This window comes from Chenopodium quinoa, unplaced genomic scaffold, assembly GCF_001683475.1.
Source record: "Chenopodium quinoa cultivar QQ74 unplaced genomic scaffold, ASM168347v1, whole genome shotgun sequence".
In the NCBI taxonomy this organism is placed as follows: Eukaryota; Viridiplantae; Streptophyta; class Magnoliopsida; order Caryophyllales; family Amaranthaceae; genus Chenopodium; species Chenopodium quinoa.
In genome coordinates, this window is record NW_018745170.1 from 5,205,751 (window position 1) to 5,219,047 (window position 13,297).

General features: G+C 33.2%; 1 protein-coding gene across 4 annotated transcripts; it reads right to left on the minus strand.

The window, feature by feature from the left end:
• Nucleotides 1–1,172: 1,172 nt before the first annotated feature.
• On the minus strand, nucleotides 1,173–13,148 carry LOC110710153 (histone-lysine N-methyltransferase ASHH3-like). 4 transcript variants are annotated; one of them, XR_002509132.1, is made up of 15 exons: nucleotides 12,881–13,144; nucleotides 12,561–12,643; nucleotides 10,031–10,160; nucleotides 9,588–9,699; nucleotides 7,212–7,311; nucleotides 5,403–5,481; nucleotides 5,151–5,322; nucleotides 4,994–5,074; nucleotides 4,673–4,847; nucleotides 3,909–3,936; nucleotides 3,715–3,781; nucleotides 3,401–3,449; nucleotides 3,227–3,310; nucleotides 1,719–1,829; nucleotides 1,173–1,466 (listed from the first exon to the last, which is right to left on the minus strand). XR_002509132.1 is itself a non-coding variant. In XM_021888414.1 (14 exons), exons 2-13 carry the CDS (start codon nucleotides 12,618–12,620, stop codon nucleotides 3,233–3,235), a joined length of 1,083 nt encoding a protein of 360 aa, XP_021744106.1. In that variant the 5' UTR covers nucleotides 12,621–12,643; nucleotides 12,881–13,148; the 3' UTR covers nucleotides 1,173–1,466; nucleotides 3,227–3,232. The 4 variants fall into 4 exon arrangements, 3 of the variants coding, with proteins under 3 accessions (XP_021744106.1, XP_021744105.1, XP_021744104.1); XM_021888414.1 differs by lacking the exon at nucleotides 1,719–1,829 and having other exon boundaries at nucleotides 4,721–4,847; nucleotides 12,881–13,148; XM_021888413.1 differs by lacking the exon at nucleotides 1,719–1,829 and having other exon boundaries at nucleotides 1,173–1,463.
• Between the last annotated feature and the right edge of the window lie 149 nt (nucleotides 13,149–13,297).

A 13,297-nucleotide genomic window follows, 5' to 3' on the forward strand; every position in this document is an offset into this window, starting at 1 on the left:
GTAGCATACACAAGGCAGATCGTCAGCGCGTTCATCGAGCTCGTCAAATAGCAGGAGAAGCTGCGGTTAATTTTATTTGCTTTAGTATTAATATGTAATCTGTTTGTATCCTTTGTCAAAAAAATAAAATAAAATAAAAAAATACCACATAAACATAACTACGAATGAAATTTTAGTTGCTTCACAAAAAACAAAAAATAAAAATAAAAAGAATGAAATTTTAGCGTTTAAATAATTCTAAAAATAAAATTTTATCTTTTATATTAGATATATTATCTAAAATATATATATTAGAAAGGAGATTAAGAGATTACAAAAATTATATTTCCTCCGTTTGTTTTTAGTTAACACGTTTCTTTACTCGCATTTACCAATGCACAAATTCAACCATTAATATCTTTATTTGAAGCAAAACTTATAAAAAGTTGATATTTTTTAATATATATTGCGACGAATCTAATAAGATCCTACATTACAATACTTTTCATTACATATAAATTACAAAATACAATCAAAGAGAAATGCGTGAATAATGCTAAAGTTAAAATGTGTCAACTAAAAAAATAAAGATTGCACAAAAAATTATATAAAACATTGTGCATCGCATAGGTACATCTAGTCTAGTAAATGATTGTTTAGGGCATAAATTTGATCCACCATGCTTATATCGGTCCAAGAAACGCAAATCAATTCATTAATAAACAAACTAGGTCAAGTAATTCCTACGGCTAAATAAATGTTTTGGGTATATATTTGATCCACCATGCTTATATCGGTCCAAGAAACGCAAATCAGTTAATTAATAAACAAAGTAGGTCGAGTAATTCCTACGGTTGGGTATTAACACCTACAAATCAATATATGCAATACAATCGCTAGTATATGCAAATTTGCTAATTATAGTTAAACCATTGAAAATATGATCTTTCCATTCTATTTTTATTTAGCTAGATAATTAAATTATTATATTGGTCAAGTACATGAATTGAAAAATAAAACACATATCAATTAGAAATAATCTAACTTTAAATCATAAATTTATTAACTTTAAATCACAAATAATTATGAAACATGGCTTCCTCACTAAGGCCTAGAAAATGACTATCCGTTCATACTCCGTAGTTATGATAAAATAAATATAAACAATAAAAGAAAAAGAAAAAAAAAACACGTATTCATGATTGAAAAATATATTATGGAAGTATAATATAATGAAGGTTCAGAACTTCAGCAGAGAACTATAAAGGATCATAACTTCAGACAAATCCATTCAGGAGGAACAGGGTACATATGTTACAACTTACAAGTTAATACTCTTTATTACCAACAAAGAACACAAAAGAATGAATAATACATGGGTCGATAATGATACAGGAGTTGGTAAAAATAATGTTGCCATTTTGATTATGTTCAATCCTCTTCCATCTTGGAGCATTCTTTGTTGCGGTTAAACAGCAGATCGTCTTCTGAAAGACAAGAAAGAACGGTTCAATTGAATTTTCCAATGGCCACAAATCCACCTCAAAAGGATTAAAACGAAAATGGGGAGGGGGAGAGAGAGAAGCAACCATAACTATTTTAGACATCTCCTCAATGATTGTCAAAAGTATAATCAGTATCACTAACAAAACATGAACGAAAACATAGTACAGAAATTTGCCATAGAAAAAAAAAAAAAAAAAAAAAAAAAAAAAAAAAAAAAAAAGGAAAGAACGTACAGAAGTTGTAGGTTATTCAGGTCCTAAATTTCTTCCTGAAGATGACAGCTACAGTTATAAATTTGCCAACCTACTTGAGTACTTCGTACTACTCGTATTTGCCAAAGAAAACTGAATGGTAAATAGACTAATTAGATTATTGTTACCTAATTCTTTTCCTGCAATCAATCAATTTTTTTTTTACCAACAACACATTTACCACATTCAAGTAAGTCATTTTCAATTTGCTCAAAGGCATTCAGCATATCATCTTAGATACTCCTATATTTCATAATGTATAACCATAGCCTTGGTTCACTTCCTAACCACCTCAAGTTCAATTCTTCTACACTCCCACAAAAAGCTCAATCGATTTTATGAATTGACGCCAAAACATGTAACAAAAATCAGAATGAAAAAAGATTACAGATGATGGGAATTTTTATGTAATAATTGGATGATTGAGGTCAAACATGTAGAAAAACAATCATATTACTCTACATGGATTTATCTCCTCATTGAAAACCTACATTTAAACATGTAATGAAAATTTTCAAATTCAAGAGAGATCCTACAAGAACAGATATACTGAGTGCACACCTTAACACATCAAGCAAAATATTAAGCAATCAGATCAAGCAAAGTTTCAAGTCTTTCAACACAGTTTTGCAATCAGATCAGTTACACAGATAGCAGAGACATTTCCTGCCTAAAACCCAGACACTCCGCAAAATACTATATATAGTTTAGAACTCATCACTTATGAGAGCCTCCAGAAAATTTGTATATCTTAAGCATTAAAACCCTTATTGTATACTAGTATTACTAAAGTATCAGGGATGAAACAAGTCAAAAGGGTTATTACTAAGCCTTCTAAATTCTAATTGTTTCAGATTTTCCAAATACAAATCCCAAAAAAAAATTAAAAGCTTGAAATAAAATTTTCAACTTCCATATTTTTTTATTTATTATTTATTTTTTTTTAATAACTTTCCGGAACTTAATTGCTCACAAGATGCTGGTGCCAGTGCTCAGAATACAGGACAAGTATCTGGTCCAGATTCAGTTTACTAAAGAACCAGATGGTCAGTGAACTCTACTTGTTCTCTAAATGAAGCAAACAAGGAAGTTCCAAAAGCTTGTTCTTTTAATTAATACAAGTAGTATTTGGTATAATTCTGGTTGTTCTGCATGCATGAGGACTGAATTTTGATCAGGTTGTCGATCACAAGCTAGTTGACAGCAAATGTCAAAGGTAAGTCATTAAAGGTGTAAATGAAAGATCTTCAGAGCCATGGCTTTACATCTTCGGACACAAGGGACAGTAACAAATGTCATTTTAGCAAGAAAATGAATATTTAAAAATTGTAATCTTCAGTTCTTTCTTACTAATTACAGGTGATTGCTCGAAAAAAATGAAAAACATTAATGAAACACAATAAGAAAAAACAAAGTAGCCATCATATAGTACCCAAGGTAAGGCACAACTGAGATTAGAAAACAAAAATCTGAATTAAACTTGTACTCACCCTGAACTACAATAAGAAATTACAAAACTCCCAATCTACTTTAGACATATCAATGAATTCAGCACTGCCATCTGCAAACATGATCTGCAATACAATAGTGGTTTGTCAGAGTTTTTCACTGGGCAGTACACTCAGCAAGTGAGCAAACAACAAAAGACATGAATAAATTCTCACCAAGTGCTTCTTTGTAGTGTTATCAAACCGCTTTATGATACCAAATGTCCTGTAATAACTAATATGTCAGCAATTCACTATGCATCACACAATGGTTCTCTCAGAGTACTATTTGGAGTGTAATAAATATTGCAACAAATAGCCTTAGGGCCCTTAAGGATGGTATAAACTTCATAGAATAGTTCTCTTTGAATAAAAAGCAAAATTTTGTTCAAAGAAAAGTCATAATTACAGGCCCTAAAAGTTCCCATTCAATAAGGAGAAGTGGTCCATGCACTTCAAAGGAGGAAAATGGTTAGTTAAGTAATAAGTACCTACTACGGTCAGGTCGGGGAATCCTGACAACCTCACCAATGCAATTAAAGGAGCACTGTCTTTGATCTGTTACAAGATAGAACAGCACAACCATGAAACAAGTTCCTCATGGACCATCATTATTATCCAAATTTTCAAAAATAAAATAAAATTGGAAACAAAGGAATATTAGCAAATGATCAGAGATCTTTACCTCTGTAACAATTTCCATTCTGATAAACCTTAAAAGGAGAAAAAGAAGCATCTTAGTTCAGGTAAAAAGCTAATTGTGTGACAAAACAAAAAATAAAGCTGCAAAAATAAACTAGCAAAGAAAAAAACATAAGACTTAAATTCTAATTGTTTCAGAGCTCTATTTGATCTTGTCACACATATTCCAGATTGCACAAGAGTATATAAACCATCCATTTTCAATCAACCACCCAAACATCCAGCTTCCTATTAGTTATCCGTTAATTTTCTTTTTTACTTTTCCTTTCTGTAAGTTCAAAAGGACTTCAGCGGTTCACTTGTTTGAGAAGTGAGACCACCTACCTTTGGAGTCAACATTAATCTTATATGCAGTTACAAACTCCTATACAATATCAATGCATCAGTATCAGCAACAAGAGGCATAATGGGGAAGCTATTTTTTTGGTAAAAACTTAAATGACTGAAGCATACATAGAGCCCCCAAATCTCTGCCATTGCAAGACAGGGAATATCATAGACAATGGTTCGAATGCATATAGGTATAGCAAATTGGAGAACATAAAGCCTTCTTTAAGTTGAACCTCACCCAACAGATTAGACATGGATTTCTCAAGAACTCACTCTCAATATTAGATTTATCAGTGAAAAACATCACAAATTTTGGTCTAGTGCTCTAGCTAAAATTCACCAATATTAAATTTCAAGAAACCAAAGCCATATTCATATCAAAATCACTTGATAAGGAAATAGACCATCACAACGTACATTTTTTCCCAACAATATTGCTTTCACTTTGGGAGATGATGCCGCTACCTGGCGTGCAACTAGTTTTAATGCGGCATCAGATGAAGGCATCTTCTTGTTAGGTTTGACACCAAGTTTACGTCTACAGCTATCAGCACCACAATGGCAATCTTGATCTGCACCAAATTGAACAAACCTGCCAAATTCATTAGCTTGGTTTGTATAGAAAAGAAATTATGTCTTGTAAATCTGCAAACTGCAGGCATTATAACCCCTTAGCATTGTCCAAAACAAAAGCAAGCCAATAGCAAATGCACTATGAGATAGTCTTTCAGTACTTACTGATAATCATATGTCAAATGCTCGCCCTTTTTAATGTCACGCGTAGCAAATATACCAATTCTTGTTTCTCCGTCTATACTCCTAATAAAACAGGTCTAAGTCAGTTTCGATCATGATCAATGCTTTAACAAATTAGTTCAAGGATCTATATAAAAACCATTTCTGCATCTCTGTGTTGGGACAGCAACTATGATTAATGTATCTTGATTTGTTCCCCTTCATTGTGGCATCGATTACCATGTCCCGGTTAATCTCACAAAGATAAAAATTTGTTTCCCCGGTTTTTTTCATACTCCACAACCTTTCTTCACACAATTTATCGTCAATTACTGCACCAGTGACAAAGATCATTCAATGATTGGAAAAAGTGGCAACATGGAAGCATAACAGTAAGAGCACAAGTAAGCACCTTCTCCAACATATTCAATAACAAATTCCCCTTGCCTAATATCTTCAACAGCCACAATGCCTGCTCCACATTTCTCAGTCTACAAGCAACACATAATCTTAAATTGGCACCTTGAGAGATCAGAAAAAATATTATCGATAAAATGCAATAGATCCAACTTAAAAAAAAAAACAACTGCAAGCATCCTCCAGAATAAGTAAGCAAAAGTACAAGGATGTAAAATTCAATGGCCAAGATAAAGATTAGATGATGTCTGCATCCTTTAATTCACTTAGAAACAGGAAAGTCAAACACATAAAAGAAAACAAGGCCAAAGCTGCCTCTGCATATTGAAGGATACCACAAAGATGATGTTATTGTCACTATTAATCCCACCCTATAATGTCTCCCCATATATATATATATATATATATATATATATATATATATAATAAAAAAATAAAAAAAAAATAAAAAAAGACTCCAGAGACTTCTAGTCATTTTAGAGAATTACTAGGTCCGGATGATACTCAGCATCTACTTATTGATCTTGTCACAGAATATATAAAAATCTATTTATTATATAATTGTAGAGTTAATTTTGCAACACTTCACCACAATCTTCCAAATCCCCAATACTCAAATTCTATGCATTTTTTTTCCTGTCAAAAAAAAAAAAAAAAAATTCTATGCATTTCACTTTTTTTTTTTTTTTATAATTTATTTAAAAAAACCAATAACTACCCATCCCACTAATTTCTTTTTCTGTTTCTTTTTTTCAAGGGACTCCAATAACTACTACGGAGTAAAATTTCTCTTTGTGTTGTTTTCTTTCGCGAATAATATATCCCGTGCATTAGCACGGGTATGCTCTAATGTAATAAAATTGAGAATAATTTGATAGAAAATGTATTTTTCATTACCAGGTTGAGAGATAGCACCTTACATAATTTATTGTTTTTTTTTTTTTTTTTTTTGGTCAAAAGCACCTTATATGGCAAAGTCATCAAAAAAACACCTATGGCTGCTAGTCAAAATTCCGGCAAAGAATTTTTTTCTCTCAATTTCTACTTTTCCCCCCCCCCCCCCTTCTGTTCTTCTACCTTACAACTCTGTTTTCTCATATTTTTCTTTTGCAACTCCCTGAGATATCATCTTGGTCCTCTTTCCTCACTATTAGGCGATAACATCTTGCTGAATATATTCGGAAATTCATTTTGTTTATCCCATCTTAATTGTACTTTTTGAGCCTCCCACCCCCTTATTTAATTAATTCATATATTAGATTCCTTTTAGATGTGTAACATCGGCTTAAGTGGACAAGTAATTTAGTTGATTATAAAAACTAATCATTTAATTAATTTTTTTTTAATATTTTCTAGATACTCAAGTTTCAACTAATTTTAATGACAACCAAAGTTCACAATGATAAATTTTCTCCCTTAAAAGTACTTGTTTTGCAGCTTTCATACTCGATTACTCAGGTGAGAGTGTGAAGCAAGAAAGAAGGAGAATATGGAGGATATTGAAGGTGTAGTGAATAAAAAGGGTTGGGGAGAAGGTGAAATTGGGGGGGAGGGGGGGGGAATAAATAAAAAAGAATCATTCATGTGAAAATTAAGAAAAAGAAAGTCATTACCGAAATTTAACTTTTCTGGCCGATAACTGTATACAAGGTGCCATTTTAGAATTTTTGTGTCTTATATAAGGTGCTACCTCCCAATAAGTATTTAAAAGGTGATTTCTCACAAAAATTTTCCTAAAATTGACAAATTTAAAAATTTAAATTAAAGATAAAAAGTTCTGGAATAACCATGAAAAGATATAAACCTGCACTAGCTTCAACTTTTTCACAGGACGCTGTTGAAATGGTTTATTAACACAATCATCTCCACATTTACAGTTTGAGGAGCAGGTGGAGAGTAACATCCTGCAGAAAAGAAATATTTGATTATTTCACAAACATCCATTGCCAACAAATGAACTTTTAGTCAATAACAGAGCAATCATGTCCACCACTCCACCCAAACAAACTCTTAACCGAAAATAGATCAGGATGCTATTGCAAATATTGTGGAGCACATAAATTATAGTTATCCTCTCCCCATCAACACAGATATCTCCTTTCATAAGAGACATCCAATATAACAATCCTCAAGCAGAAAAAGACACAAATTAAATGATCAGGGTCATTCTGTGAAGTACAATTAGTTAGTGTTTTGTAACAGGTTAGATTCGGTCAAAATCCTCACAAGAAAGAATACCTAATTCCCAGGATAGATTCCATTTCCACATTTTACCCTTGAGATAATATAATTAGATACGACAGAATGCTCCCTTAAAATTAAATTAATAAACCATCTGAATGCTACTCTTTTTTCTTTTTTCTTTTTTTTTTTTTTTTGTTTGAAGAAATCATCTGAATGCTACAAGTTGCAAAAAAGCTATATATTTTCAAACTGCATTCTATCACACTGTTATGACAGCTGAAAAGCCTGATAGTATCTCAAAAACGAGCTAACATCCTTAAAAAAACAAGCCTCTTTTATAGATCTCCGAAAAGAAGGAACGAGACTTGTTTCTTCATATTGGACTAGTGGTGGCAGAAAATTTTTAAACTCTTCTCAATGTAAAGTAAAATATACAAGCTCTAAGCAGAAGCAATGCCGAACTGCAGGTATTTAAACCAAAAACACAGATTCTTTATCGATCTTGAAACATTCAAGTGCCTAAAAATAAAAGAATAAATTCAGCACATCAATTTAAAATCAACCATTTTCAGCAGCAAAAATATGTCCAGAAATAAATTGTAGGTAAGCAAGCGGGATATACGCAGATAAATCTACCCCAGTAGCTCGACGGAATGCAACTGGACAATAATCAGATATTATTACAAAAAAAAAAAGTGGGTGTTTGTCCTGTGTCGTGTAGCCATCATCACTTCCCAATTGTCAAACTTTTGTCCCAACCAATATTTAAAATCATCTAAAACACTTACGTGCATTGAGCCAAGGAGATACCCCAACCCAAACCACATGCAAGGAATGAGTACATAGTACTAGTAAGAGAAATTCAAGTTGCAATTATTCATCTCAAACCAATAAGATGGCATTTGAAGTTGTTTACTTATATCCAAAGAGGCACAGATGTCTACAAAACAACAATATCAAAGCCTTAATCTCAAGGATGGGATCGGCTACACGAACCAAAAATGTATCTCCTATGGTCGTGTAACGAATCAGGCCAACACACCACCTGTTCTTCACACTTGCAGCAGAAGGCAGGTAGGCTAACACACTACCACAAGGGGAAGCACTGCCTTAAAGCTGCAGTAGTTGTTGTGTTGGCTAATTAGCTGTCATGTAGTCTCTTAGGGATGAAGACAAGAATTAGTAAATGTAGCAATTAAAGTTGTACTTGCTTAGCTAAGTAGTATAAATAGGTAGAGAGTAGAAGGAAAATATGCAGAAATTTGTTTTGGAGAAATCTTAGAGAGTGTTAGAGAGTTATAGCTTCAAGCTGTTTTGAGAGTAATAGCCTAAAGCTATTAAACCTATCATTTGTAACCCTTTGCGCTATTGTCAATCAAGTTTCAAGCTTCCATCTTTATTATTTCTTCTCATTCAATCAATTTAAAAAAATCAGATTATCTAGTCTATTACAGGTCGTCAACCATGATCCTTTTCCTCCATTGCCTTCTATCAAGTGCTATATGTTCATGTAAACCCAAATTCCTCATGGCCTTAACTGTAAACCCAATTCATTGAAGTTAAGCTTAGATAGTAGTGCATTGCAAATTAACACTCTACTACTACTAGAGGAACACCAATCATGATATCAATCTAATTTTTTAGTGTTCATTCATGATGGTAGGAGGTCTATGAGGTGAGCCCACAGCAATACAGCAACTGGACTATGTCATCAGACACAGAAATGCACGTAATGTTTATCCTCATTAGACATAAATATCCCAATTGTTCATTATGGTAGGAGGTCTATCAGGTGAATCCACAACAACTGGATTGAGCCATCAGAAAGCACACAGAAATGTATGTAATATCCTCATCAGACATAAATAGCCCAATACACCGTTCTACATTCTTTCGAAATACAAAGGAGCACATAAAATATCCAGGTTTAAAAAACATGTACATCTATTCACTAATGTTCATCAGAAACAAACAAATACATGATAGAAGTACTTACCCACAGTGGCAATCTCTACCACAGGAAGCATTAGATCCTGTAGATGAACCGCAAGAGCAAAATATACCATCATCCTCATGGCGCCTCTTTGGTTTCTTAGTCACATATATATCTAGGTTTGTTAACATTAACAAAAGAAAGTGGAGAAAGGAATGCTCAGCAAAAAGAAGTTGATCTATATAATGTGAGAAAAATATGACACAGAAGAACAGGAGTAGAATTATCACAAATGATCTGTACTCCACCTTCAACTTGAGACAACTACACCCAGCTAACTACAAGTCTACAACTGATCTTTTGCAGATTAATGCTAAGAAAATTATAAGAATTTGAGAAAAAAGATAGCTACAGTAAATATTACTTCTAGAAGCAAAATAACATCACATGCCATTCCATAAATTTCCCAAGTATGCATGAAAGAAATTATTAATTTTGATGGATACTGCGTCTTATAAAAACATATGGAGCAGGCTGATATTTATTTAACCGGTCTGGAAGTTCAAACTCGACAGGATTGCCCAATTGCTTTGTCAGCTTGTTGAATACATTCCCAATACCAATCCTTTCTGCAGACTGACAAAATAAAATAAAATAAAATAGCAGGAGTAAATATGACAAAGAATAAGAATAGAGCTCAAGGGGAAAAGAGCAAATCAGTAACAGATTTTTTTGGCATAAACAGAACAAGAGACATCCAAAGACAAAACAGCAAGTTACTATACCAACCAAAAAAGGGAAAAGGCCCAATTTAGTAGCATATGTGATTCAGTGTTCATAGGGACAAACTGATTCTTCAGTAAACAAAAGCATTACAAAGCATTACACTATCCTTTTGAGTTATGTCAGCACGATCTAACCGACTAACCTCAGCAAATATCATTATTTGTCGTCCAACTCCATTAAAGCCACTCAACCCAGAAATTCAGTGATGCTCCTGGCTTACAACCTTTTGCAGTTTTACCCAAAGGAAAGGAAAAATAAAATTATAGGACATAATGCATAAAAGGGGGTGGTCAAGGACTCAAGGCACTACTTAAGAAATCAAAGAGAAGCCCAAGTACCTAACAAAGCTGTAAAATTAGAATTGGAAGATAATGTCATCAGTTGTGGTGGTGGATCTTGAAAGAAAGCATGGTCAATTCACAGTTGTGGGTTAAGGCTATCTTTCAGAATATGTATAGCTGTACAAGGTTGGGGAGGGGCAGAGCAGAGGCAGTCTAAAGTTAGGAAACATGATTGACATATACTTTCTTAGGTAGCAAGGCATAGAAATGGCAGTAATGTGTATAATATGTTCCATGGGAGAGGTTTAGAGATGGGGAAGTGGTGGTGATGCTCCTTGCGTCGATAATGATGGGGAATGATTTAAGGTGGATATTTAGGAATTTGTGAGGAGCGGTGTGCAAATGGTGATGGTGATTTCAATGGTTGGGACGTGAAAATGGTGAAGATGGTTGTGAGTGACTTGGGACAAAATTTATGTCAAGATTGTAAATGCAAAAATATATAGTAAAGGCGGAAAGAAATGGAATTGTGTCCATATATTCCATATCAATCCACATGCATGGAACTATGGAAGATATGTTTCATTTTCACATAGAAGATATGTTTAATGAACAATATGGTTCAACATATTTCTCTAACCATTGATTTATCTCCAGATTTAGTATTAATCATAAATAGAAGAATCTCTAAGTATATAAAAAAAATTGTCTGCAAGTAGAAACCATAATGATCATTTGGTAATGTAGCCATGTAGGTATATTCATTGTAGTTTCACTAGTTTGTAAATCCATCGTTTACATTCTGACATTCATGATTAAATTTACATCTTCACTGGCTAGAGAACCAAGTCACTGGCTTCAGGCAGATGAAATACCTAGGTCATTCCCACTAATCACCATTAAAACAAAAGTATTCACAAAAACGGGAAAGGTTAAGAGAAGAATCAATCGAATCTTAGCAAAGCCTATTTTAAACACTATTGACAGTTTTAGGGGTCCAGAAAATTACAGGAAATTTCACCCCAATGGTAGCAAGAAGCCAAGAACGCTGTAACATCCATTCGAATAAAATGTAATATTAGTCAAAAGGTTGCCACCTATACCTTTGAATACCTCAATCAGATAATCCCTATAGCAATATGAAGTTTCTCAGCTCAATTCTCACAAATATAGATATTTTTGGGAGTGGTAACGGGGTTGTTACTTGTTATAACGTAGAGAGCCCCTTAAATGGCGTAAATCAGTGAGGGAGCTTACCAACAAGAATTTCAAGTGAAAGAATTAAGTGAAAAGAAAAGAATTCTCACTGCATCAGAAAGCATTGGGAACTAAGGTCGTATTCTTTGTATATAATAATAAATGTACGAAAACATATGACAAAAAATTGCCAATAAACAATTCAGAAACAAAGTGTCATTGGTTTATTGCTTGCTCGAGGTAGCCTCGCCAATAAACTTAAAATTATATGGTCTATTACATGGTTTGGAAACATATCCCGGCATCCCTCCTAGAAGCAAACTCTACAGAAAAACCTTATTTATAGCCACCAACTCATAGCGATCACATGGTGGAGCAATTTAGTAAGACAAAGTAGTCAAGCTACTTAACTTGAACTAATGCTTATTTCCAGGCTCCAAAATTCACAAATCCTAGCAAAAGCAACTAAGAAAGAAGATGGTCTACTCTTAAGACCGATTTGAGTTTAAGTTGATTATACAACAAGAATTAGGATGAAGATTGTCTCATATAAAGCATAGTCATTCTCAACCTTTGCTCAATAACAAAGTACTCATAGTGGACTAAAACCAAGTGCCGGAGCCAAGATTTTAAACTTAAAAACACGTCGAATGCTGAAATGAACACGAACATAAATAATGTCTCATAATCAAATTCAAATAACCAAAAACATTGTTCAATAATCAATAGTTGTAAAGTCAATTCGAAAAAGATGGTGAGAAAAAATACTAACATTCAAACATGCCTGTTCCTGAGCAAGAAAAGGTCCATTTTCATGGTTTCGTTCTGACATTAAAGGGTTATATAAACCAAAGCCTGCAACAAATTAACAACCAAAGTTGACTCAATTATCAAATTAGGCTCGAAATTAAGTTAAATTCTAAATAACAAAATTCTAGCAGAAAAATAGTTCGATACAATCTATCATAACTTCAGTAATTATAATCAATAATTGAATAATCCACCGTAAAACCCTAATTTTACTATGTTGACAATTAAATTAATGATTAAAATTGTAAAATTGATATTCGATTGATTGAAAAACAATAATACCTCTGAAGCTGCTTTAATAGAGGAGAAAAAGCTCATAAGCCGCTTCAATGGAGAATTCAGAGTAAGATTCAATGTAGAATTCAGCGAACGCTTCAATGGAGGGGAGAGAGAGGGAGGGAGGGGTGTGAACAGTGAAGTGAAAAAAACTTCGAAAGGGGAAATTAAAAATACGTACTACTACTACTATAGATCTGGGTTAGGGGAAAAATTTATGACACGGGTTGTTCACCGATCCAAGATCGAACCGAATCATAGATCGAAAATCTACTTGTATATTTTAAGAATTGAATTGAAAACTGGACCGATTAAATTAGGACTTGATCGGTTTAGATCTGTTTCATAATAGATCTTGAAAATTTTAATAGACAATTTCGCCTATGTAACTCAATCAGTTTCTTGTAATATACAAAGTATATA

Coding starts and splice junctions, on each gene's coding strand:
- LOC110710153 (XM_021888413.1), bottom strand. CDS start 12,620: ATGTCAGAACGAAACCATGAAAATGGACCTTTTCTTGCTCAGGAACAG. Junction 9,700..10,030: donor ATATGTTTTTATAAGACGCA/GTATCCATCAAA, acceptor TAACAAACCTAG/ATATATATGTGACTAAGAAA. Junction 5,482..7,211: donor AAAAGTTGAAGCTAGTGCAG/GTTTATATCTTT, acceptor TGTTGCTTGTAG/ACTGAGAAATGTGGAGCAGG.